Source organism: Colletotrichum karsti, assembly GCF_011947395.1.
Source record: "Colletotrichum karsti strain CkLH20 chromosome Unknown Scaffold3, whole genome shotgun sequence".
Lineage (NCBI taxonomy): Eukaryota > Fungi > Ascomycota > Sordariomycetes > Glomerellales > Glomerellaceae > Colletotrichum > Colletotrichum karsti.
Window position 1 is genome coordinate 1,246,919 of NW_024065903.1, and position 26,681 is coordinate 1,273,599.

A 26,681-nucleotide genomic window follows, 5' to 3' on the forward strand; every position below is an offset into this window, starting at 1 on the left:
AACGCAGCAATTCTCCCATTGGCCCAGCCTTCGTTGCGGGGGTTCCTTCGGTGGTACCCAAACAGGGTTGAGGCTCTAGGGCACTTTGTGACGATGCTGCGACGTCCGAGAGGGAGGGAGCGGTCCGATGTTTTGTAAGGCCAGGGCGGCCAACTCGGGTGGCGGGTGCCCTGTCTCATCTCTCACCGACGACGACGACTCGGGATGGAACGTTGTAACGTGGACTACTGACTTTTTTTTTCTCTTTTCCTCGTTTTTCTCGGTTTTGCTTCCAGTTAGACTGCCCCCTTTTTCATGCGGGCAAGACCACGCGGATGGAGGAACTGCTCGAATTCTTACTTTGGACGAAATCGGCTAGTCATGACCCGCGTTTGCGATTATGGAGTTTCTCAGCGTGAATGGCCAGATTCTGGCATGTCGAAGGACAAGATGGTCCGCTGTTAGATCACTGGCTTGCTTTGGCTTTGAGAGTGCAAGCAAGAGTTGTCCTGAATCAGCACTTGCTTGACTCTGGAGACAAGCCCATCAAATGAGTGAGAGGTGAAAAAGATCGGTCCAACTTTCGATAAAATATGTTGATATACTACGCCGCATGCTTTGAGGGGATTTGTCTAGAACATGTAACACCTACAGACCAAACGCAACCCACCACCCTTTTCCCAAAGGACATTTGATATCATAACAGTAGAAAAGACAACCAGGAAGAAACGAAGCCGAGTATGGTAGGAAGATGAGAGTATGTTTGACCCGTCACTCAGCGATGGGGATCTCGACATGAGTTGATTAGGGCTGAGGCCGGGGGGAATCGTAGACGAAAGAAGAAGTCATCGTAACAGAAGTACTTTCTTTTCAAATTGGTTTTCGTGTGGACGGTTTTTTGAGGTTGTATGATTCCAAGCGTCGAAACATTTACTGCTCATCCTCGGGGGCTTCGCTCTCGACGAAGGTCATGGTGACGCCCTCACCGCTGACGTTGAGGTTGACGGTGTCAATGGCGCCACCGGCACCGCGCTTGGCCAGCTCTTCCTCGGCACGCTTAACGATCTCGTTGGTGGCAGGGATGACCTGGCGGGCGACGGGAGTACCAGCGGGCATGGGGTCACGGGCGACGAGCTTCTCGGGGGTCATCTCAACGCCTATCACACGGTGTTAGCATGATGCGGGAACGGTGGTCGTACGGATAACTTGAACTTACCAGCAGGAACACCAGAGCGGACGTACATGGTGGTGACCTTGCGGCGGCGGGGAGCTTGCTGGGGCTCCTCGGCGCGAGCCTTCACCTTCTGCTGGGCAACGATGACGGGGGCGGCGGCAGCGGGAGGAGCAGCGGCAGGAGCAGCAGCCTCACCGGCACCACCACCGGCAGCACCGCCACCAGCGGCACCTCCCTCAGCACCACCCTTACCAGGGCGAGCGGCGGCCTGCTGGTTGTTGTCGACGATCATACCAACACCAGACCCACCCTCGCCGGTGCCCAGCTGAACCTTGGGTCCCTTCGTGAGAGCCGCTTCGGCGAACTTCAGGGCGCGGTCGAAGCCGGCGAGGTCTCGCTTCTGCGGGGGCGGGGCGCGGGCCTTGGTGAGCGAGACTCGAGGAGCGATCTCCTTGCCCATGCCTTGAAGGGCGGCGATGGCCTGGGCCTATTTGGTAGCATGCGTTAGCTGATATTGGTCCGATCAAGTACAGATGTCCGTGAGCATCCCGGCCACACAGACATCAACACAGCCAAAACTCTAGAGGATAGTACTAACCTCGTCGACTCGTCCGTTCTCGGAGGTCGCAGTGACGGGAGTAGCGCCGCCCACGGAGGCAGCAGCAGGAGCAGCGGGAGTTGCGGGCTGCGCCGGCTGCTGCGGTTGCGGGTTGGCGGGAGCGGCGGCCGGAGCGTTCGCAACACCTTGAGCAGCATTAACTGCCGCGCCTTCCAGCACGTTCATCAACTGGGAGACATCGTTTCTACCACCGAATGAAATTTCACCATCACCCACCACCAAGGCAGGAGAGTAGGCACCAAGGTTGATGTTCAACGGCAGGGCGTTGAGCTGAGCGGCGAGGCCGGCAACGGCGAAGACGTAACGGTTAACCATCTTGTCGAAGTTGTTCGGGTAGTCGGTTCTTTGAGGGTGTGATTCGGATGAGCGGCTCTGGGGGGAGGATGATGATCGTCCACGGGAAGGGGAATTGTTGAAACTAAGTAATAGGCGTAGTTGATATAAATGGACACGACCAGCGGAAGAAGAGAAGAAAGCTTTGAACCTTTTGAAAGGAAAGAAGAGAACCGAGAAGAGACAGGATACCAGTCGAGCACAGCTGAAGAAGAAGCAAAGGAAATCGTGTCAGAAGAACACGAGAATTTAGACTTCATATATTTCCCCACGAGCCAAGCTTGACGGGTTGAGACCTTGGGCCGGCCACATGCTTGAGACACCGCTGCCAAGATGCCAAGAGATAGAGTCCCGTCGAAAGCCTCAAGCCGGTCGTGGGCCCTCAGACATTAGCAGAGAGGGTTACTGTCCGGGGTATGGCTCTTGATGATCGAGTCGTCGGTACGGAGTAGGCACAGGGGTTGGCGTGTCGTCGGGTTGGTGGGATTGCCCAGCTGGAAAGCTCCGAGTTGTGCCAAGGGATGGAGGACTTGTTGACGGCTTCATTGGAGTCGGCGGGACTCTCGAGTGCTCGTTGTGAGGCCCAAGCAGCAACCGAAGCAGTCGAGGCATGAAACGCAGGTGACACCAGAGGCAGGCGACAGTCCAATTGGACATCTCAGGTTGGGATATCCATCTGGACTGTGCCCGTAGGAGAGGGAAAGATGTGAGAGCGATTCGAGACCATGCTTGAGGGAGAGACCTGACTAGAGGGTCTTGGCATCGTCGCCGTGGCTCTATGCGATGGCCGAGAGATGTTAGGTAGGATGCCAATTTTGGCCCAGAGATCCACGCTCTGATGTTGGTCAAGACCAGGGACCAGGGGGACCCCCTCGTAGGACGCGCAGTGAAGATCCGACTCGACACTCTGGAGGTGGATTCGTCGGTCAAGGGATGCGGTACTTCCTGTGTGGGTCAGTCGCTCTTGAGACCATGCCAAGAACTTCTTCGATGGAATCTGGGACGTGCACGGCGTCGATATTGCCCATCTTCTCTTAATTCCCTCGTCCCCTGTCCTGCTTGTTGTGATGGGACGAAGTGGCGGGCAGGTGGAGGATTTGGAAGTAGGAAGAAAAAGAGGCTCAGAAGTCGTCGTGGACTTGCATATACCGCGTGCCAAGGGGGCGGATTTGCCTCTTGGCACTTGGCGGGACGTCGTGCGGCCGGTGTCGTCTTCTGTCTGGCTAGGGGTGCAACGATGCCATTCAGCCAAGAAGCACAAGAGATCTTGCCCCGTATTGGCATTGTCGGATGCTGCGGCGACTGGACCACCAAGGCCGCCAAGGGCAATCACCTATTCTCCGGGCGTGCGATACGTTGGTCCGCGGCAACTGAAAGAAGCAAGATGAGGCGGCTGAAAGGGCCGACGAGCAAACAACGGGTTAAACCGAATGAATCGTTTCTCTAGGCGTCGCCGAGTCGTGGCTTACACACTCAACCAGCCAGGCCAGGATGTCGTTCCTCTCGAATGTTTCCCCAATACTGGGTCGCGGTAGATGGAAAGGCGGTTACTGGACGGCGGCTGGGCAAACGCATGAAAACCGTGCCCCGATGGTTTGCCAATTGTCAAGTGTCAGGAGGAGACTCGAGAACCCCGTGGGACGGCGGAAAGCTCAGGGTCCAGTCCAATCGTGTAACACTGCCTTGGGCCGAAGGCGAAAAGGCTGGGATGCAATGCAGAGAGGCCGGACGAGTTCGACCGAGTAGGAGCAGGGTGTGTGAGGTCGAGGTGCTTTTCGAATGGAGTTCCTCGTTGGTGAGTGGACTGTGGGAGAAATCCTCAGCGGTACAGTGAGATTCTTTTGGTGCGACACGACTCCCACACTCCCGCGGGTGTCTGAGACCTCGGAGCTGCGTGATAGTCGCCGTTGTAGAGCTGCCGCTGCCAGCTGGGTGCCTTGTCTGGTGCCAATAATAGCATCGCGTGCCGTGGACATCAGACCGACCCCGTCTCCGCGGGTGGTGCTAAGGTAAACCGCAGTAAGTCTGTTTTGCGGTCCTGCGGTCTTGAAGGCCTGAATAGGCGTCGTCTCCCGTGATACGACGTCGTTGTTGAGTCCCTCAATGCATTAGATTCCGATGCTGATGCTGCAGCTGCAGAACATGATGATCTGCTCGAGGCGAGGCGAACTGCACGATGCACGTGCCTGACACGTCTGGTTTGCTTTTCCAGTCATGACCTCTCGGTGAGCCAGGGACGAGCCTGAAGTTGGTCGAACTCAATGGTCGAAGATCAAATCGGGGTGTGTCGCTTCCAGATGCCGGGGCCAGGAGTGGCCTCTGATGCATTGATCAAGATGAAAATTTTGCAGAGGAAAAGAGTTCGCATCCAGGGGCAAGAGTTGCGTTCCGTCAAGGGAGCATCGTGCCAGGGCTGCATCCAAAGGCTCTAAACCAGTTTAGCTATTCAATGCACTCTCGGTTTTTCTTGGCATTGGACAGGAACAGTCAACAGACTTTACCGTCGTGTACATCCACTGCTACTGACTTGCGAGATGTCCACCAAGACGGGTTAGGCGATGGCAATCACGTACTTTCCGCGGCACCATCTCGATGACGGCTATCAACCTTTCCCGTCAATTCGTGCACGCCTTACCTACCTTATCTTGTAAGGTAGTGCGATGCGGCTTATCTTGGCATTGGTATTAGGTTAACAGACCGAAAGGCAAAGCTGTTGACGACATGTCTAGTGCAGTGTCTGTGGTCATCTGTCATTGAAGCGCCATGCCATGTGGCCCAACGTTCAACGGTCCGGTGTGGTGTACTTCAGTAGTGGGTGGTGCAAGGAGAAAAGCTTCGTACGGAACGGACGGCGGAATGGTAGGTCTTGGAGTCTTGGAAGTTGGTGTCATCTAATCGAACCCAAGACTTTTTACAGATCGAATACCGGCCTTCTGTTAATTCCTGCAGTCCACTGCGGCCCCATTCTCCTGCGTTGCAATTCCTCCGTCCGGGGAAGCTGTTTCCTTCTGTCATTGGGTCCGGTCACTTTGACGTCCATAACAAGATTTTACCAAGACCGTCCATCGTCGCTCTTGGCTGCGTTAAAGTGTTGTCATTCAGCGACTCAACGCTGGGGGCCAAAATAACAACCTCCAAAACTTCATCGCATTTTTTTTTTTGTTTCCAACACCTAATCAACCACAAGCTTACTTGGCGACCTTGTCTTTTCACATCTTGGCTTGGCCACGCCTGGATCAGAGTCGCAGTCACACTTAGACCCCTGGAAAGGAAAAAGCACCCCCTGCACGCACAACCTCACCTGCAACAGCCGCCGTCGACAATTGTTGCCGTTTAGAACTGCCGGCCGGGGATCCTAAGAGGAAATGGGTCAAGAGAAGGATCGCAGACGGGGGCTGCCATTGCCTGTGTGTCTGTGCCAATGCTACCAACAACCACCAAGGGCGAGAACGAACTCCTCGTTTTTGTCTTGGACCCCAGGCACGTTGGTCTGGCAGACTGGGGAACCAGAACGGCGGGCGTTGCATTTGCTTGATTCTGCTTGTTTGGCCGATATCGTTCGCCTCCGTTCCATTGCGCAAGGCCTCTGCAACCCTCTTCAGACGGACACGCACAATCATTGCCCTCAAGCTTCTGCCATCCAAGCCCGCTCGGCCGCCCCGTCCAAGGCAACGCAATCTTTGGGTGTTATTCAGACCAGCCAAGCCGGCACGGCGGAAGTCGAATGCAACTACACCAGAAACGTCGAAGGAAGCCGTTGTCAGTCACAGCAACAGCACTTGACGCTGGCAGCAACCACACGAGGCCGCGCATCACGCATCCCCTTTTCGTCGCATATCTCTCGCTCAATTCCGAAAATAGCTCTTGACGCGGGTGATCTGAGACGTTCACGAACCTCGAGCGCTAGTCGATTGAACTCTTAGACGAACGGGTCTCTCTCTGTCGGTGTTTTCCATTCATGCGTTCTCTCTTTCTTTCCACGAGCATCCGCCTTGGCCTGCTTCGTGTCTCGGGAGTCCAGCTCTTCGGAAGCTGTTGCGGAATAAAATTCTGTGGGCGACTTCTAAAAAAAGGAGTCTCGCCTGCCGATTTGCTAAGGGTCACCAGGCGCCATCGTCCCAGGGACTGACCTGTCATGGCAGAGTTTGGACCACGATGGATACATCCGTCGTCTGTCGAGCAACCAACGGCCACGACCGCCCTACTTTCCTTTTTGTTTCTCGTCTCTGGGCCTGGACTGGGCCTGTCGGGCTGGGCTGAAGAGGTGGTGAAAAGGAGATCAAGGCTGGCGTGCTGTGGGCTCCGGCCCCAAACGCACCCAAAACAAGGAAACATCGCGGGATTCCTCCCTGCCACTTGCTCGTCGCTAATCGCACACGCCAAGGCCGCTCCTCAGACGCGCTTTGCGATCTAGCCGGTGCCCGAGGTACGGTACAGTACCGACGACGAGTACTTCAGTACCTGACATACCTCCATACCTACACATTGGTACTCGCGAAGGCATCGTGAACTTCCTCGGAGCCTTGGGAGTCCTGGACATGTTTGCCGCCCCTCCAAAATGAAGATGCAGCTGACTCGCTGGCTCCGTGTTTCCAAACCAGCGGCAAGTACCTTTACTCTGTAAAAGCTGTCAGTCAGTCACTGCAGTTCTGCAACCGCTAGTGCTGCAATAACGGACCCCAATTTCAATATCGCAGACGGAATATTCCAACAAGCGGCCTAGAACTCTGGCACTACAGCGTCTTGGCACCGCGACATTCGCCCCCAAAACGCCCCCTGACGTCCGGACTTCAGCCCGTCTTTTGCTGCACGCACAGCGCAGCGCACCCTCAACTCAAACTCATCCATCACATCACCAATGCACACCGAGAACTGCCGCGTGGTATACGAACCAGACATCAGAACTAAGGCGTCTGTCTCAATTACTCGTCAACGCATACCAGATGGGTCACACCAGCCGCCAAGAGACCTGATTCAAAAAAGGATAATATGTCAATCCGACAATCTGACTGGCCAGCGCCAAATCATTGTGCCGCGCTGGTGCAGCAAGAGCCGCGGTCTTGGCCACCTCCAGAAGTCTGGACGGTGCCACAGGCATCAAGTTTCGTGTTTCCTGCTTACACCCATCGCCCGCCATCGACACAAATCGTCGCCGCCGGCAATCTCTTCCGCCCTCATCAACTTCAGGAGCCGTCGCTTCTGACTCTTCGTCGCCACCATCACAGTTGATCATCATGTCGGCGAAAAGCTTCGCTGACTCAATCGTCCCGATCCAACCGCCGCCGCAACGGCGAGAATGGAGGAGGCCTCTCGTCCTTGGCGTCCTCCTCTTCTGCATCTGGTCATGGAAACTTCACGAGTGCTTCTACGACCGCAATGCCGTCCTCCACCCAACGTCGCATCCCTTCCCCGTGTACACCGACTGGCATGACGTCCCCACCAGCGAGAAGCTTCACTGGGTGCGCTGCGCCCTTCCGGACATGCCGCCCGAGACCTATCTCTGCGCCCGCCTGACTGTGCCGATGGACTATCAGCGGCCCCTGAATCAGTCCTCGGACAACCCAAAGGTCCACGTCGCCATGGTCCTCCTCCCGGCGCCAGGTCACGGGCTCGACACCCGCCGCTTCTCCGAGTCCCCGCTGGTCCTGAACCCGGGCGGACCCGGCGGCGTCGGCACTGCCTTCGTGTACCCGCCCAAGGGCCCCAGTATTCAAGCCGCCGTCGGCGGCGATGTGGATCTTCTCGGCTTCGACCCCCGCGGCATCGGCGCCACGGTGCCGTCCGCCGATTGCTTCGGCGGCGGGGCCGACGCCTCCGCAGACGCCAAGAGGCTCGCGCTGATGCGCAGGATGACCTGGATCACCGCCGCCCACGACGTCGGCCTGCCCAACGGCACCAACGAGGCCATGGACGCCCTCGCCAACCGCGCCAGGGCCGTCTCGAAGCTGTGCCTGCAAAATCACGGCGGCGACGACAGCGCCTTCAGGTACATGAGCACACCCAACGTCGCGGCCGATATCAAGAGCATTGTCGAGGCGCACGACGACTGGCTCGAGGACAACGGCTTCGAGACGGTGGCCCTCGGCGCGGGGGTGCGGTCGCCGAGCGAGGCTGCTCCACCTTCTACCAAACGCAAGCTCGTCTACTGGGGCTTCAGCTACGGCACACTGATCGGGCAGACCTTTGCTGCCATGTACCGTACGCGTGCTCTCCCTTCCTCTTGCTTGTGACATGTTTTGTGTGTGCAACACTGACCGTGACCCCCATCACAGCTGACTCTGTCGGTCGACTTGTACTTGATGGCGTAGTGAATTCTCACGTGTACGACAGACCTGTGAGTCCCATTTTCTATCTACCTGGTTCCGAGTGCATGCTAAAGTCGGCGACAGACTTGGTGGGTGTCAACAATGAGAGACGCAAATCCCATCCTGGACAGGTTCTATTACTACTGCCACCTCGCTGGGGGCAAGTGTGACCTGTTCCGCGAGGGCGACGAACCAGACGACATCAAAGCACGATACGAAGGCGTCATGGACAAGTTGCGAGCCGAGCCGCTCATCGTCATCTCCAAGAGCAACATGCCCGTGGTCTTGATGGAGGCCGACATCAAAAAGATTGTCTTCTCCGCCTTGTATGCCCCGGTGATGCTCTTCCCCCTTATCGGTACCCTCATCAATATCCTACACACGGGGGCAGACATCTCCGATTTCGTCAGCGCTCCCGACTTGACCCCGATGTGTAGCGCCGAGTTCCGAATGCCTGCGATTCTTGACGTGAGCGAGAGCCAGCCGGCGGTCAGCTGCAGTGACCAGCAGATCAAGGTAGGTGGACACGCTGCCGTATCACGGTATCGAGTTTGGGGACTGACGAGGTTGCTTGCTGTAGCGCAACGAGACCCTGGATGAGCTGTACAAGAGAACCTCCAGCTACACATCGTTTGCTGACGTGGTAAGTGCAACAAGGCGCTGCTGACTGAAGATATACTCACCTGTGTCAGCTCATGTCCCTGATGATGTCCTGCGAAGGCTGGAGCTTCGAGGCCAAGTATCCAAGCCCAGACTGGGACGCCGACTTGAACAGCCCGGATCCCGTCAACACGTCCTTCCCCATCCTCTTTGCGGGCAACACGTACGATCCCGTCACACCGCTCGGCGCGGCCTTGGACATGACCCAGAACTTCGTCAACGCAGGCGTCTTCGAGCTCCAGGCCGAGGGACACTGCACGTTGGCCGCGATCTCCGTCTGCGCCGTGACCAAGATCCGCGATTACCTGCAAAAAGGCATCGTGCCGCCGCATCCCGCCGTAGCCACCGACGGCACCCTATCGGGCTGGGACAAGTGCAAGAGCGATGAGCGGCCCTGGAAACCTTTCCAGGCAGATGCTACCATGCACGCGGAGGAGCTGCATGTGCTGCGAGCTTTCAGAGATGTGCACGCGGAGATTATCGGTCTCCTGATCCCGGCGACGAAACTCCGTTTGTATGATATGTGATAGGAATGGCATGTTGCTGGATCCAATTTCTTAGATCTGGCATTCTCATGTGTTGCCTGGCTCCAACGAGCCCAACAAGATGGCCGATTTCTGGGTCAGAAGGAATATCGATAACGAGATCGCGCCATTTGTCGAGATCGAGCTCCGCGTGCCAAGGCGGCTAAGCTCTGTCACCGTCAAGCTTAAAAGCTAGTTGAGTAAATGACAGCACAACGTGCCTGAAACCGGACATGCAAGGACCCTCTTCTACCCCTCGACTGAAGCTCTCACAAAGCTCTTAGTGCCGATTTGTCTCGAATCGCTCTCGTGTAACCTGCCTAGAAAAAGCAAAGTCGAACAAACACACAAGGAAAGTGCCCGGAGCCAGCTTTACCCCTCAGTTGTCAGAGACAGCCGAGGCGGTCAAGGAATCTGGCAATCTGACCAGTCGGCCGTCGTGACCTGTTGGACGTCTTACCCGCCGATACGGTCGATGACCAACTGAAGCATCGATCATCAGGGGCCATTGGAGTCGCCGCACGGAGAAAGCTGGCAGCGGGGCACGCGAGGCGCACCTTAGCGTCCACGATCGACGCCTCGTTCTGCATTTCCCCTCATGCTATTGTTTTTGGTCGTGTTCTCGTCCTCTGCACGGATCAGTCGACGGAGCTACGTCGTCTCTCGTGCCGGCGAGGGCGAGGCACCACAGGCACCGACCGACGCCTGCATTGACGGAGGACACGCGGCGCGGGCGTACTTGAGAGACTTTTCGAGGCCTCGGAACGCAGCCGTAGTCTCATGTTCGGGACCGGACTGAAGACATGGGCTGAGGAACGGCGGTAAGGCAGAAAGCGATAACGACGACTGGCATTGTCAACAACGGAATCGGTAGCTCGTATGCCCGAGCACTTGCCAGCTCAACAAAAGCTCGACAACGAAGCTTTAGCGGCGGGGTCAGACGAGACACCGAGGCTGCGTTCCCGCGACTGAACTAACACGAGGCCCGCTGATTGACACTTACCTTAATCTGTGGAATGCGGGACGTGTTAGAATGTCTCTCCGAGGAGGGGGCGGAATGAGGGGCAATGGAGGGGTATTGTGCATCAGGATCTTCTCTCAGGGTCCGCAGTGGCTTGGCCATAGAGAACATGATGAGCGCTTTCATGTGTCGTGATGGTGACGTACGTATTTGCTCGGGATGTTTCCAGGCCGGAGAGTCGGACAAATGAAGACGGTACGGTACGGGCGAAGCTTGGAGGGGGCAAACGTCGTCAAGGGCACGAGACCATCTGTGTCGGCAATAATGCTGGATGCAGTGGCATGCGGGACCCGGCGATAGTTCCGCATGCTGTGATGAAGGCATTCTGTCAAACACGCTGCTCCCAAGGCGGTTTGCCGTGCTCCGTCAGACAAGAATAGCACTTGCTGTGTTTGGAAATGCATCGACCGTTTCCTCGCTTCGTATTCGTCCATCTGAGGGTTATGTTGGGCCCCCTGGAGCATCACATGAGACGCAGACGGAGGAGCTCTCCATTACCAGGAGGTTCAGCCGCAGTAAGCCGGAGCAGAACGTCCGAGGGCGAAGGTGGATTGTTGGAGGCGTTTTGCTGATATGTGTTCCCCGTGGTGAGCCAAGGTAGATCTCGATGACACACAGGTGTTGTTTGTTCGATGGGCGAATCGGGTAACAATCATCTGACGATGCGGGAATTTGCCGGGCTGCGCCTTTACACAATTGAAACCCGCGTCTTGCCGTATCCAGAGCGCGGACGGGGACGCGGCTCAGGCAGGGCAAGGGCAGGCAAGAAGCAGCAGGCAAGAAAGAGCAATTCGAGGTTAGAGGCAAACAGGCTGAAATGATGGTCGGATGGGTCTGATTTGCTCTGTACGCTTTGGTGCGGTCCAGAACGGTCCTTCTTTCTCCCAAAGCGCGAAGCTATCTGTCATTACGTCATTATGCAGGGGAGCTCTGGTGTAAGACGATGTTGCCAATGGGGGGAGGCGAATGTCGAAGGACTCCACACAGTCGGATCTTGGCCCGTGCACATCAGTGGAGATGATCCAATCATCAGTGCTCCTGCTTGGCTCGGTCGCTGTTGCTTTCAGCGCATGAGTGAGATCCACTGTGGCTGGAGGCCTTTCCCAAAATCTAAGAGGCTCTCGTGAGAATGTGGAGGTGCTCCATTCACGGAAAGTGGTGTCCCCCGCCAGAAAGAAAGGGTGGGGAACCAACGACAAAAACGAGATTTGAAAAAATGCCATCCTCCTGACGGAACCATGTCATTCATGGGTCGCCTGGTTGGCTGGCCATCCATCAATCGACAGGCTGACGTATTTTGCCGGCCAGCATTACGCGAATTGCACGACATGATTCTTTGCGTGTGGCATGTCCACCGCAAACCCGAATCCTGAGTGGATTATTGGAATGAGATGCAGAAAAGAACACCCCGCCCAGCCTCACCTGCTATGACGTTAGCGCCTTCACTTGGCTCCAGACTGCAGAAATTCCCCTGACGTCATTCGCCCGTAAGGTCAAGAGCTCCAGCTCTCTCCTAAGCTCCCGCAGCTTAGCTTCAGGAGCTCCATACTGTGGCTGGTGAGACTGCACCCAAACCATCAGGTCCCGTCCCGTCTGAAGCTCCACGTCCACGCCCGCATGGGGCCATTTTCGGTCGTTCTTGACATGACACCTCTCCGTTGGTTCCCGGGGCGATTTCCCACGCAAGCGGCTTCTAACTGGAGGAACCGTCAAAGACAATCTGGAGTCCAGGCAATCTTCGTACATAGTCTATGACGCCATTTCTTCAGTTCACATGATAGACCCTGAGCGTCTTTGCTGCCCAGATGGGGTGAAACTGCGCTAAAGCCACACTTGGGCAAGCCCGGGAGGCGATACACGCGCAGGGAGAGACACGCACGAGTTGGCACGAGCATCTGGAAAGACCAAACGAGGGGGAGGGGCAGAGGAGCTATGGGCATCTCGTGAGGTACCTTCCATCACCGTGATCTGCCGCCTCAACCAAGGTATACGCCAAGTACCACCCTTCTCAACTCCAACATTTTCTCAGGAAGGCAAGCGCCTCACACCTCACCTAGGCGGGGCAGGCGCCTACGTAGTACCTTCCGCCTTTCTCTGAAGGCGGCGGGAAGGAGGAAGGAACCGCGATATGGAAGGCACCTCAGGCAGTGACTACCTCCTTCCTCGCGGCATCAAACCTGCCCTCCGTTCATTATATAAACCTTCTCTTCCCACCACCTCTTCCGACTTTTCTTCTCCTCATCACACAACAAACAATCAACTTCACTCAATCAAACAAACAACACTCAAACCAAACAACCAACCCACCCAACTATCACAATGGAGACCATCAAGAACGCCGCCAACTACGTTTCCGAGTCTGTCCAGCAGGCCGGTGCCACCGCCTCCAAGGAGACCAACAAGCAGGTCGCCAAGGACAGCGACGCTTCCCTCACCAGCCGGTAAGCTTCATCTTCTATCGTTTGAAAACAATAAACTAACTCTTCAAAGTGCCTCCGCTGCCAAGGACGCCGTCAGCGACAAGATGGACGAGTCTTCCCACGACGCCAAGGCCGAGGTCCACAAGCAGCAGGCCAAGAACTAAATCGCTCCTCCTACGACGATACCCCTAAATACTGCGGGAGGATATCAATGGAAAGGCGTTTTGGGACATGGAAACGGAATATGGATCAAGGAATTTGTGATGAGGCAATGACACTGGGAGGTTTTTCTTACACCTAGATTAGTCCTAATGCCACTTCATTGCTAAACAACTTGTCCCTGTCGCCTGTGACTGCAAATTACACATGACTTTTATGCAAGAATATATTTGCTTACAAACATGGCACAAATTCTCTATTCAAGCAACATCAATCAACATCCCGGCGGGAGAAAAATGATGATTGGAATTTACACAGAATTTGGCTTACACCAGTGATCCCTGCCGGGCGTCGAAAAAGGTATCAAGGATGATTTCTCGAACCTTGCCCGGCAACGGGTCATTATTCCCGGCGCACGGATCACTAAATTTGACGTCGCATCGTTAGGTAGCTACTATGGTACACGACAACGTCGCGATCAGTCTCAACCATCAAGCCTCATTCAACATCACTTCCTCATATAATTCTTCGCCAATTGCCTCAGAAGTTAGCTGGTCATAATGTCGAATAACGCATCCACCCTGCCTCCCGATCTGTTTGACCAGACGACACTCGTCTCCCTCGCTGCGACTGTCGTCCTCCTCTCCGTCGCCATTGCCGTCTCTCGTCGCGTGCTTCACCCCACGACTTCAACAAGCTACCGCGTCCTCTTCATCTGGCACGCCTTCGACGCCCTCATCCACTTCTTTCTCGAGGGAAGCTTCCTGTACCACTGCTTTTTCTCCTACATCCCCCTCGCCGACGTTCCCGACGCCGACCTCTCCGGATACCACCCGACCCCCGCCAACTTCCTCGGATACTCGGACCGCATCTACGGCGCTCAATCGGGCGGCAGCAACCCCTTTGCGCAGCTATGGATGGTCTACGCCCGTGCTGATAAGAGATGGGCTGGCGCGGACCTGGTAAGTTCACCGCCTTTCCTCCGGACGACCTCGCTGGCAAAAATAAAGGTGTACTGACGTTGGATTCTCTACAGGGCGTCATCTCCCTCGAGCTGCTCACCGTCTTCGGCGCCGGACCGCTGGCCGTCTGGATCTGCTACTGCATCGCCAAGCGAGATCCCAAGGTCAACATCTGGATGATCATCATCGCGACGGCGGAGCTCTACGGCGGTTTCATGACCTTCTGCCCCGAGTGGCTGACCGGCAACATCAACCTCGACACCAGCAACTTCATGTACCTGTGGGTGTACCTGGTCTTCTTCAACATGCTCTGGGTTTTCATCCCCCTGTACGCCATATACGTCGCATATGGCGAGATTTCGGCGGCGTTCAAGGCTCAGGGCGCGAAGAAGAATCTCTGAGCAATTCGGAGCAGGCGGAAGACGGCTGGTGGTTAGGAGGATTGTGTATCATATGCCGCGTTGGCTTTTGTAATTCGGGTGTTGTATAAACATGGAATATAGATGTCTGCCTCGATCAGTCTGGCACCTGCTACGTGAGCCATCTCCAGGGCCAGGCAGCTCCGGCAAAGCGGCTTGGCCACGTACATGGTGCCGAGAGCTAATAAAATAAGAGCACTTGTTTCGGGGTTTTGAGATCAACTGTATGCCTCAAGCCACTTGGCGATCGAAAGTTTGAGTGCCTGATTGTACATCGTCGTTCGATGAATGAGCCGACATCTCGCCCTCCCTGCTTTTTGCCTCATAGCATCCAGGCTATATTATGATTGGTGCTTCTCCTCACAGCTTATGGCGTACAATTACCAAAAAATCAAATGGCTGTATGTGTGGCCCGTTTGCGCCAAAATTAAAGAACCTCGTACTTTGACGTTGGCAAAGACCCTGACTGCTGTAGGAGCTTCCAACATCGAGGCGACTTGAAGATGCGATTGGTATATCAGTTACAGCCTTCGAGACATTGTGAACTCTTGGTGCGGCTCCTTCCGGTGTTGCAGTACATGAGTTCAGGCTTTTGGTTCGAGTTTTTATATTTTGCACCGAACGTATGTTTGGAGATAATTCTCGAAGTTAGGAGGCGTTATGCTGTGAATGTCTCAGCCAGCACTTCCATCATAATCAAATAACTTGTTGACGGCTTGCTTCTAAAAACCTTCATCTAGGGACTGATAAACCTAAACGAGTATGAATGCTAATATGGTCCAGTGAACGACTTCTACGCCAAGGAAGCTGCGATAAGGCTTCCACCGAGGAGATGGAGGGCATGTACCGATAGAAGACGAATGACTGAGAAGATTGGAAAGGGGAGGGCACTACCCAATTGTTTTCAAACCTGCCTCAACATGATCTGGAATCGAAAGCCATTGGGATACATTGGTTCAACACGACGAGACTCCCGTCGCGAACCCAGCAAATTGTGGCCAGAACTTGGCGTTCCATGAAACTGGTAAGCAGGGGAAAATGATTCACACGTAAGTGACTCCAAGCCTGCTGATTCCGGTCTCCTTGGGTCATTCATCTATCATGCTTGTATTTTATGTAGAGATCACAGCCAGCCCGAAACTTAACAGATTCCAGTTAACTAATTTGATTTTTACGTAATGTATATTTTGAGCCAGTGAGCTCGTGTCAGATTCTTTCGCATAGATCGAGGCTAGACGTGTACTTTCCTGCTCCTCCGCAAGGTTTCAAGGTATAGATTATCCTGAATTCGATTGATAAAAGCCAGGTTTGTAGTCGTGAGCGAGTCGATCATTACTCGTTCCCTTTACGCATCCGAAGCTACTGTGAGGAATGTCACTGAATAGCCTGTTGCAGCCATTATTAATAAGTTTCTTCGTACCTGCGATACACGTAGGGTAGATTATGAGCAGATAATCATTCGAATGAGAGCTGCCACTTAGGTTCAGCAGCTCATTATTCACATACAACCGAATGACTTCACCGCACTCGAACTGTAAGATATCGCCGGCTTCTTACGATGTTCTTCCGAAACAAGGGCAAACTGTACCGTATCCAGTGTCAGAAGGACATGCGACATGCCACAATGACAGAGGTGTTAGGCTCAAATCCAACTGATCATTAAAACAAGCAATCCAATTTACACGGTCCCTTTCATTCGAGAGATTTGCGGCGAGACCAACAGGCTAAATGCTGACGTCTTCATAAATTATTGACCTACCCAGATCGCGGGCATAACCTCAAGGTCTTCCAGCCGTTCAGGTAATTTTCCTATGTTCGTGAACGTCACATTTAGCGCAGCCTAATGTAATAGGAACATCTGATAAAGGACAAACGATACTGGTTAACTTGACTACGACAGAGAGCATAAGCTCATATTGAACTATGACTTTGAACCAGCATTGCCTATGGTTAACACATAACCCTGACTATCACTAACTGCATACTATGCTTTTGATGAGACTGTAGTTGACAGTCCCCTCTATACGCCATTATTATTATCAACAGGTTTCGGAATACTTCGCTATGGGTACCCAGAGTTTGGGTAGTTGGGTAGTTCTGGGTACCCGTTCATACTGGGTAATGGGTAATGGGTAATGGGTAATGGGTAATCGTGGGTAGTCGTGGGTAATCTTGGGTAGTCTTGGGTAGTCTTGGGTAGCCATGGGTAGCCATGGGTAATCTTGGGTAATCGTGGGTAGTCTTGGGTAGTTTTGGGTATCTATACTATACTGTATACTGGCAACTAGCTAGCGTTGTGAAGACTGTTGAGCAATTCCAACATAACTTCTGCATCCGTGGATGCTGACAAGTAGCTATCGACGGCGAGGCATGTTTTCACTGCAAGTTGTTCTAGGGCCATAATGCTTTGACATTCACACACCTGGCTTCTTATGGATAATTCTACAGCCTGGATGAATCAAGGTCTTCAAGGGCTATCGTTTGGGTTCTCGAGCGTCGTCTAAGGAGGAATTCTTGTGTTTGAAGTCACAACAAGCCACTAATCTGCTCAGCTCATCTGGCCAGGTGATACAGCGGAAAAATTTGGTCACAGCTCTATTAAATCATCTTGTTATACTGAGCCGTTGAATGGGCAATTTTTGAACAAGAAAGATGTTGATAATTGCATCGCATTCAGCAGAATCCATCTATCTACACGTCGTGCAAAGTTGCCTCACTTTCTCCGCCTACCATACAAGCCCAAAGAGACTGCGTTTTCTAAACCCAGTATGCTTCCACACCAATTTAAGCGGCTCTCGGTGACCTCAGCCTTATGCATAGTAGCTCGCCGGAAACCCATTACGTCTCGTTGCAACGCTCGAAGATCCTCCACGTAACGCAGCACCGCGCCCACCCAATCGGTCTCAGCCGCCTACCCCTCGCCTTCAATCTCCAAACCTCCCAAACCTCCCAAACCCCAAGAAGTCCTCAGCACCACTTGTTTCTGTAACACAAAAATCAGCTGTGGACCTCGTTCTTCTGCCTCGCTAGCCTTTGTCAGTAACCTCACACCGAAGGCGGCTACGGGAGCGCTTCCCCGGAAGCACAATCCAAACCTTCCCTTGTCGGCCTTGTCGGAGGAAAAAAAAAAAGGACGGCCTGGTGTTTGGGTGCTCCGGATGATCGACATGTGGAGGCCTAGATGAACATTTTCCGTAATGGGAAATCCAGCACTCTCGGACGGGAGGGGACGATCTTCCTAGATGGATCTCTTCTGACGACAGGCGAGGGAAGGGGGGCCGGCCTGAGAGATCGGATCGGTATGTGGGCGTCTGTCTGGTGTGTCAGTACACGTCCCAGCACCCGGTTGCGATGTTCGACGAACCAGTTTCACAACTCACCAAGCGGAATCTCTGAAAGATGTGAGATTCTTCTCAAGACGGATCGTCCATCGGGTGCATAGGTAGGTAGTCTGGTCGGATCAGCATGTGGAGCTCGGCTTGTACGGAACGGATGGCTGTCGACTTCATGTTGCGATAGGACTCTCACGAAAAGGGTGGTATATGTTCTTGTTTCGAGGAGCCTTTTTTCGGATGACTAGCTTAAGATGGTATCTCACTTGCATTTCGTCTGGTCTATCGGGCTCGCGCTGTGATATCGTCTGGCCTGGCCAACTTCATCTCGTCTCAAGGACGGGAGATATCCGTGCCGTCGCATCAACGTCGAGTTACACACCTAGTTGGAAAGTTACTTCGATTTATCGCTAGTTGCCTCAAATCACCGCAAGAACTGCCCTCTTCCTTCCTGGTGCGCTTGGTATGCTGCGATGCTAATCTCCTGGAGCTCGCTTTGCTACAAGGACAGCTTGACCGTCGGAAACTGTTACATACGACCATACCCATTGGAAAATTCGGGATCCCGTCCGCTCTCCCATAGACAAGCCAATGAGGGCCGGATTAGTAGTTGGGTCGGTGACGACCAGCGAATACCTGGTGTTGTATGTCTTTTGTTTTTGCTCGTCGATGGTATCGTGCAGTATCCACCGTAGAGTTTATGCCGCAACTCACCATCACGCACCTAATTTCCTTGTTTCTTTTCTCGTTTACTTTAATCTAAATGAACATTTAGTTTATCAACTAGTTTAATTGAGGTTCTCGTTGAGATCTCTCGCTGAGTCGTGCGTGCGTACGTGGAGTCGTGATGGGGCCGACTAAAGCGGCAACCAGGATATGCGAGGTTGACGAATGCCCGGCGCGACGCCTTGGGGGCCAAAACCCCGAACACTTGGTCCTTTCGCTCGCTGTCACAACGTGCGGTTCAAAAGACCGTTCGAGAATCTATCAGCTGAGAGAGGGAGAGAGCAACGCAACATCAAGCGAAGATGAAAAACTCGTCAAAGTCGCCACGCGGTGTCGTAAGCTATAGCATACGCGTCAAAGCCGGAGGAGATATTGATGTTAGTCAATTCGTCACGTTTATCCGATGTTTGCGTCTTTGTCGATGGTGTCTTGACTCGTTGTGTAAATTGACGAGTCTCTCTTATACCGTTCTTGCTATGGACAAGGTGGATGACTCCGACGGTGCGAATCCGAGTTTAGACGACTGCAATCTACAATTCGTCAACCGCAGGCGGCGTTGCGCAAGAAATGCCCCGAATTCGGACCGGATGGATATTGCAATGTTGATAGCGCGGTGTTCAATATCTTTTAGATCAGAATACTATCTTGGACGTTGACTTGAGAACAAGCCGGGATTTGGCTGCGTTGACCGGATGAAGACTCTCGCTTCCGACTTGTCGGTGACATGCGGACTAGACTTACTCGGGCACTGTTCTTGGCTAATGCCATCTCTTTGGCGAAGTCGGATATCCAAAGGTTGAGAAGACAGCCATCCCCCTCCATGCGGCACCTTATTCGAGAATGGCATCTACAACAATCCGGTTTGTAAAGATCAAAGATCCGGGCCAGAGTGTGAAAGAGAGGTGTGCAAACACGCGGCGGCGACGGCAACGCGATGGCCGGTGGGATCTCGTCCAAAGCCGTTGCCGTTCTTCGGCCCGTCTGCCATCCACGAACGGCTCTTGGCCCAACCGACGGCATGCCGCCCAATGCTGCCGTGTCGACGAGGCCTCGAGTAAGAACTTTCCGATCGTGAGTCAGTTGACGACCTACTTCGTTATCGCGTTCCCCTGCAGGAGCCAACAGCACTCTATCTGCTCCACGAAGTGAGTGAAAATTATGGATTGGCCAAGGTCCTTGACGGAGGAGTCCTGCCGACAGGAAAACAACATCCGGTCTTTGAGATCTCCGCTTTGGGAGTTTGTGGGTTTGTGGGTTTGCAGGTTTTGCACAGTTGAAGAAAGCGACGATGCGGGGGCTATCATTGAGGCTATCCTCGCCACGGAAAAAAGTGTCATCTCAACTTCCGTGTTGAATGCCCAGCTATTTGCCAAGGACAATGCATGTCGACCTGCTGAATCGCCTTCTCGACGACATGACGAATCAACCGTGGAGGCCAAGCACATGTCAACTCAACTCCGGGTAAAACACCGATGATGATGATAAGTACGCCAGTTGCGTGCCCGACTCATTGATCGTCTAATCTCTGCCGGTGATCGCCAATTCAGTTCCAATGGGAAGGGTAATACTTCAAGTGACGACAACCACGTCTTACTCTGAAGCGTTTGGCTTGTACGACGGCCACAAGAACCTGAGAGGCTCGTTGATTGCGATTCGCTCCTACTTTCCGTGGAGACAGGTGGCTTTCGAAGCGTGCGGATGGCTGTTGAGATGAAACAACGGACCTAGAATAGCTCACTGCAACTGCCTTCGCACTGATTTCAGACGAGTCTGTGGACATTACCTGTCAGAAGACATTGGACGACCCCAATCCGCGGGAATTAGGAGAATTCTTGAAGGAGACGAAGGAACACAGGAATGGGGGACAGCGTAGTTTGGATGACAGTCCGCTGTCGCCGTATGTGCCTCCCAATCTCCCCATTCCAAAGACTTGCTAACGCTGAGAGGCGCAATGGTGGCGGAAGTGCCAAGCAATGTGGTGATTGCTCTCGACCTTACGTAGCCAGCCCTACACAACGCCACTCATGACGTTACTGAAGCCGTATGCTAGGCGAGCTGGCTCGTTGATCTTGAAGAACAAATTTTCTCCAACCCCAGGAAGCTGTCCGGGAGAGACGGCACAATACCCAGAATCGCCTAATTGAGCGACTAGAGGGTTCTCGAAGAGGCAAGCGAGTTCGGGTGAGACTCGGTTACGGCCGCTATAATTGGACATCGTAAGATGTCGAACGCAGCGAACAAGTTGAAAGTCCCTCCCCTGAAGTCAGTCTGAATGTCCGTTTGATCGACGACGAGGACCGGATCAGCAACGGACGTGGGTCTCCCCGGACAGGCGGGAAGCCCAAGGATGCGGAAGAGGACGGGCTCGAGCCCGCGCAGTCCCTCACTCATCTCGGAGCAACCATCTTCCATCGGGCGCGTGGTGTCCGCGAGCATTTTTTTGCAGTGGGGGCTACGCAGCCAAGCTTGCATTTGAAGGTTGCACTAGCGCCCCAGACCACCAAACCGTCAATATCTGTAGGGTTGACTTGTTGGAGATAAATTGCACTGTTTTACGGCCATTGGCACCAAATCCAGATTGGTGCCACTCTTGTCTTCGGAAGAATAGTGTCGCACTACTGACTAGCTCCTAAGCTTGTCTCCATGCTGTCCATTGCCTTGGAGTCAGCAATTTCTGTCTGTCATCGTAGGGCGAACTGGAAGACCCTCTTTTCGTAGATCGTATCAGTCGTGGTCGGTCGAAGAGGGGTAGCGAGTTGGCGAACGATTATTGACGTGATGATCGTCACGATGGCGACGGACGCGCCATACCTTTGCAGGCGTCTGTCTCGTGGCAAAGCCGATGGATCGCCCGTCCGTCTCCGCCGTGCCGCCGTCAAGCGAGGGCGTTCGTGCGTTGCGCCTCTCAACGGTTCGCACAATCCTCCCCCATCTCTCATCGTATTTGACAGGTCGTAAGACGCAACGCCGTCACATTTGGTGCGGGCCTATCAGGCGTGATGTGCCAGGCAGATCTGGGCTTGATGTCGTCAAAGCAACGTACCCTAGCCGTTGAGGGTCTAGCCTGATGTAAGTGTGGAGAGGAGAAAGAGTCTGTTCACAGCTGAGCAGGGCCTCGAGGGACATGAATCCTTGTGGTCGAGTTTCCGTCAGAGCCCCGTTGTGCAGGGCATCTCAGCTCAGATGACACAGCATCTGCCTCATCGCCTGAGAATCTGTGGAAACAGACGAACTCGATCACCCATTGAAAGACTTGATTCGCCCAACATGGGCCGGCCGAGGACCAGACAGTCTGGGAAACGGCCATGGCATCCTGTCCGATGTTCTCGTTCTGGCTCGAGGGTATCTGTGGGTGTGGAAGCGTCGAACAACGACAGCCCTGGCAATGCCGACCGCCGTGGCAACGAGGGACACGTGCAAGACGAAGATAGCTGGTGGTGGCCACGGTCTCCGACTGGCAGAAACATCCCGTGAGCAGGGCTGTCGGGCTAGTGCGAGGAGCCTGACGAAAGCCCAGTCGCTGCTCCGTACCCGCAGTTCTGTTTATCCGACTGGGCAGAAAACTTGGCCTTCGCCTTCGCCGTGCGCCTCACGACCGCAGCTCGGATGCGGCATAATTCGTGTTCTGCAGTGCGTGACTCGATTCGCTATGCCGTTGGTCTGCGCCCCTCCAGGGAATGTGGGCGTACTGTGATTGTTGGGCACAATGTGACAGGACTGATGTCGTGGTGCTCGTCGTATGGACGACAGCCGAAATTCTTCTGCCGATATGATGAGGCGATTCCCAGCATCCATCGGGCGGTAGACACCACCACACCCACCTGTTTCCCAGGCACAGGAGACACACCAGACCAGGCCGACAAGATTATCAGAAGGGACGGAATTGGATTGGTAGAGGTGGAGTCGATTTGGGGACGCAGGCAGGGCAAAACAGTAGGCGAAGGGGAAAGGAGGGAACAAAAAAGGTTTCGGCAACGTTGATAGCCGCCCCTTCCACAACCGTGAACCCCTGCGGCGGTTTGATCCACTTGATTGGCAACACGCACTAGGCCATATCGGTACTAGCATCCAAAGGTTTTTTCCTAGTGTCCCCCAGATTTGGGGCTCAAGTCCAACGTCAAGTCAAACCTTGTCTCGCCCAACATCGCTGCCAGGGGCTCGGGCATTTTGGGCGACACTACGAAACCCAGACGTGTTACATCACTGCTTCATCTCATCGCCACTCAATGCTTCCAACACCAAGGCCCTCACTGCTGCACTGCGTTGCGTTGCCTTGCGTTGCGTTGCGCTCTCTTGCTTCGTCCCCCGAGCATATCGTGCCGGATCCATTGCGACGAGCAACGGCACGAAGCCCACTATCTTTGCTGCTTCTCACCTCGTCTCCCCCTCCCCCGGTTCTGAAGCCCTCCACCACCTTGCTCTCGTTGGATGGCAAGGGGCTTGAGAGACTCGAAAGAGACGAATGGACCGGGTACCAGCCCAGCCAAAGTCGACGGGGTCGTGACGAACTTGGTCGCCATCCCACGCCGAGCCCTACCTGGTACCCTGGCCTGAACCCTCCAGACGAGGACCAAGACTAGCTACGTCGCCGTTTGGTGGTCCCTCGAGGTCACCTTGGAACCAGCAACATGCACGTCAAGAGACGTCCGCCCCATCAAAGCCCCTCACGTCCATCGTCCAGTCGCGGGCCGGGCTGAGGTGCAGATTGCTTCTCATTCGTCCGCTCTCGTCCCTCTCTCTCTATCTCTGTGACCATCACCATCGACCCTCTCCCTCGCCATCTGGATAACCCGTCTTCGTGCCCCCCCGGTCTGGTCCCGTCTTCCTTGTAGGCCACACCCACTTCCATCAGCCGTGCTACCCTGGCCCAAGGTTGGACTTGGGCCCCATTTAGTGGTTTGGCTAACTCTCCGGACCTCATCTGGCCCGCGCGGGGGCCCTTCCCGAGCCTCTCCCCTGCTGGCCCCCTACTGGGTCTCTCTCGCTCTCTTCCACGCTTCTGTGATCGCCTTTTGACCTCTTCATGCGGCCTTCCCTCAGCCACCCGACTTCTGGAAGTGAGTGGTCTTTCCTCCCTTCAGGCCGGTCCCTTTCCCTTCTCTTGAGTGGCTGGTCCTACATGCTCCTTGTTTCTATTCGTAGGTCCCGACTTTGCCTAGTGTCTGTTTCGTCTGGTCCGCGCTTCTTCGTCCAAGAGCGCCAGTCCTTTACTACAATCCATCCAGTCTTTTCACCTACTCTTTTCCTTTCTCCATCCCATCCGCTTCGATTTCGATCTCCATCCGCTACTCTTCCCTTCTCGCCCATTACTCTACAACCGTATCCCACGAGGACGTCTTCGACAGGTCTATGGATTAGATGGTTCGGACGGCGATTTAATATCTGGCACCGCTGCGGCTCGACGCCTGCACTCATCTCTTCGACCATTGCCAGGTGAATAATCGACGAGATGGATAGCTGGGGCTGGTTGGATCCCCGGGCCGAGGGCGTAACGAATTACGATGGCGATGCTTCATTACGAGGGCCTCTCAGGGCTACCAACGCCTCCACGTCGGCTTTGATCAACCAATTCCGCTTTCAGTCTGCGAAATCGATCCGAACCTCGACTATTATCCTCGCCGTCTTCAACGTTATTGCCGCCTTCGCCACCGCCGTTGGAATCTTTTGGGACAGCTATGGCTCCGCGAAGAGGAACAACCCCAAGTTCGGCTTCAGGTATGCTAGGAACGGGTGGTATGGAGGAGGGCTCCGACTAACATGCTGTCAGAACTCACGGCTTCACCTTCATCGGACCCGCCGAATCTTTCCCTCTTATTCTGTCCGTCGGAATCGTGGTGCAAGGCATCGTATTCGCCGTCGCTCAGTCGACTGGACTCGACCACTTATTGACCCTTGGCTGCACTATCACCTCCCAAATGATGCTGCCTGGTATGTCGTATCGAGTCTTGGATTGTGTACGGAGGTCACTAACGAATTCCAGCGGTCTTCATCGTTCCTTACATTCAACTCGTCTTTGCCCTCGAAGTGGCAATTCGGTCTCTACGAAAGAACCCCTTGCCTACTCGCGGCAAGTGGAACGTTACGATCTGCCTAGCCATTGTCGGCACTTTTCTCCTCATCACCTACCTCGTCACACTATTCGTTCGCCCTCCCAACTTCTGCTTCGCCTCTCTCTTCTGGTTTGTCCAGCGATGGAAGGAGGGCTGCTTTGCTCTCCTCGTCTTGATCTCGGCGGCGCTGCTTGGCTCTATGATGGTCATCTTCTTCAGACTGCACAACAACGCTAGAATCGAGAATACCGAGCGTGTTGCTGCTTCGAGAATGGTGTACTTTCTTGCCATCGCCTTCATCTCGACCGTAAGAACAACGTTCTGCCATTCGCTACTTCGAATGCTAACTCGTCCTCTAGACTCTCCTTATTCCCTTTTTCTTCAACCTCTCATTCACTGAGCAACGGGGCGCCACTGGCCAAGCCCTGACTCTGTCCATGATCGCCTCCGTCGTTGCCAACGTTTCAGGCCTAATGACTGGCGGTCTGCACCTGTTTTTGCGCTCGAACACACTGTCGACTATTGGACCCCGCGACAAGTGGGAATCTGAGCGTGATAAGCTCAAGGCCGGAATCCGTGTCTGGGCTCCTAATGGTGGTGACGACTACGAACATCACATGATGAACCCTGTTGGCCGGGCACGGTCTCTTCAGCGTATGGACAGCACCGATAGTTTGGTGCCGGAGAAGGAAGAAGAGGCTCGTATCGAAAGCCCTTCGAACTCTCCAACCTATGCCAACCCGCTCCGATCACACGCTGTATACCCGCAGCCGACACGATCTCCGGTTCGGGTGCCCGAGCCTGCCCAGGTCTCGACGTATCAAACGCCGAAGGCCATGGGCCACGCTCGCAAGAGGTCCTACTCCTTGTTCCCGCCCGACAACAACAACAGCACTAAGTCTATTACTTTACTACCGGCCACAACCTACTCTCCCACCAACATGAACAATGATGACGACGTCTTCTTCCTCAGACCGCCGCCATCAATCCACCCTCAGGGCATCCGCCATCGTCGCGACTCTTCCATGGCATCGTCAGCAACGGTGCAGATCGGCCTTCGCCTGTCGAACGTTGACGACATGCCTCCTCTCAACTCTCAGTACTTTGAGAACAACGAGAGCGTTCACAACCTGAACTGCCCCAAGGATGAAGAGGTCTCGAAGCGACCCAGCCCTTTGGCTCAGGTTGACGTTGTCAGCGACAGTGGCTCGTCTTCCGACTCAGACTCTGAGGAGGACGAAACGCTCGTGCAGTCTCCTGTCCGGTCGGAGAAGGACCTTCGCCAGAAGAAACTTCCTGCTGCTCCCAAGGTCACTGTACCAAGACAGTCGCAGTTGAAGCAGGAAGAGGGCGAGCAGCTCACCCTGAGCCCGGCTGTCTACAGACCTGAGAGCCCCCAGAAGACGAGGGTCACGAGCCCTCAGGGTGTTGGCTTCAACACTCCCGCCCAGCGAAAGAAGACCCCAGTGAAGTGCACCAAGCAGCACTGCCAGTGTGACGCTGTCCACGACAAGCGTGACTGGATCTGAGGGTCGCATTTCTGGTGTTGGGCGACAAAATAGACGGGCGGTTAAAAGCGTTTGATCCGACCTTACGGCCACAGAACGGAGTTGATGGCGATAACTTTCTCTTCTTATTTCATATTACATTGGATGGCGTTTCTTTTGCGGAGATACCTGTATGACATATAACGTCTACATATTGTTTGGTTTCTTTATCTCTTCGCAATGCACATGGTGCATTGTGTACGAATTGGGACGGAAGGCTTTATTGGGAAGAGTGTAGGATTCCGGGGCAGGACGGGGCTTGAGAGCATAAACTCTGGATATAAGAACGATGGCACGAATAGCTACGAGACGGACTTGACGTTGGCGGGCGGAGGTCAAAAAAAGCCACAGTAGTAGGCTTCTCATAGTACAGCTGATACGATAGCTCAATGGATAAAGAGCTCAAACCAAACGATCTTACCCCTCATGTGACTTTCAATCTGTGCGAGGC

At 54.3% G+C, this 26,681-nt stretch overlaps 5 protein-coding genes across 5 annotated transcripts; 4 read left to right on the forward strand and 1 right to left on the reverse strand.

Annotated features, from left to right (window-relative positions):
- Positions 1–909: 909 nt before the first annotated feature.
- On the reverse strand, positions 910–2,087 carry CkaCkLH20_01435 (uncharacterized protein; the record flags this gene model as incomplete). The annotated part of the gene is made up of 3 exons (XM_038884154.1): positions 910–1,136; positions 1,196–1,640; positions 1,752–2,087. The coding sequence occupies 3 exons, from the start codon at positions 2,085–2,087 to the stop codon at positions 910–912; spliced, it is 1,008 nt and encodes a 335-aa protein (XP_038750746.1).
- Positions 2,088–7,339: 5,252 nt separating this feature from the next.
- On the forward strand, positions 7,340–9,597 carry CkaCkLH20_01436 (uncharacterized protein; the record flags this gene model as incomplete). The annotated part of the gene is made up of 5 exons (XM_038884155.1): positions 7,340–8,303; positions 8,378–8,439; positions 8,495–8,926; positions 8,991–9,053; positions 9,103–9,597. The coding sequence occupies 5 exons, from the start codon at positions 7,340–7,342 to the stop codon at positions 9,595–9,597; spliced, it is 2,016 nt and encodes a 671-aa protein (XP_038750747.1).
- Positions 9,598–12,934: 3,337 nt separating this feature from the next.
- On the forward strand, positions 12,935–13,199 carry CkaCkLH20_01437 (glucose-repressible protein; the record flags this gene model as incomplete). The annotated part of the gene is made up of 2 exons (XM_038884156.1): positions 12,935–13,056; positions 13,106–13,199. The coding sequence occupies 2 exons, from the start codon at positions 12,935–12,937 to the stop codon at positions 13,197–13,199; spliced, it is 216 nt and encodes a 71-aa protein (XP_038750748.1).
- Positions 13,200–13,754: 555 nt separating this feature from the next.
- On the forward strand, positions 13,755–14,557 carry CkaCkLH20_01438 (emopamil binding protein; the record flags this gene model as incomplete). Its single annotated transcript, XM_038884157.1, has 2 exons — positions 13,755–14,156; positions 14,231–14,557. The coding sequence occupies 2 exons, from the start codon at positions 13,755–13,757 to the stop codon at positions 14,555–14,557; spliced, it is 729 nt and encodes a 242-aa protein (XP_038750749.1).
- Positions 14,558–24,082: 9,525 nt separating this feature from the next.
- On the forward strand, positions 24,083–26,212 carry CkaCkLH20_01439 (uncharacterized protein; the record flags this gene model as incomplete). Its single annotated transcript, XM_038884158.1, has 4 exons — positions 24,083–24,348; positions 24,401–24,561; positions 24,614–24,990; positions 25,043–26,212. The coding sequence occupies 4 exons, from the start codon at positions 24,083–24,085 to the stop codon at positions 26,210–26,212; spliced, it is 1,974 nt and encodes a 657-aa protein (XP_038750750.1).
- Between the last annotated feature and the right edge of the window lie 469 nt (positions 26,213–26,681).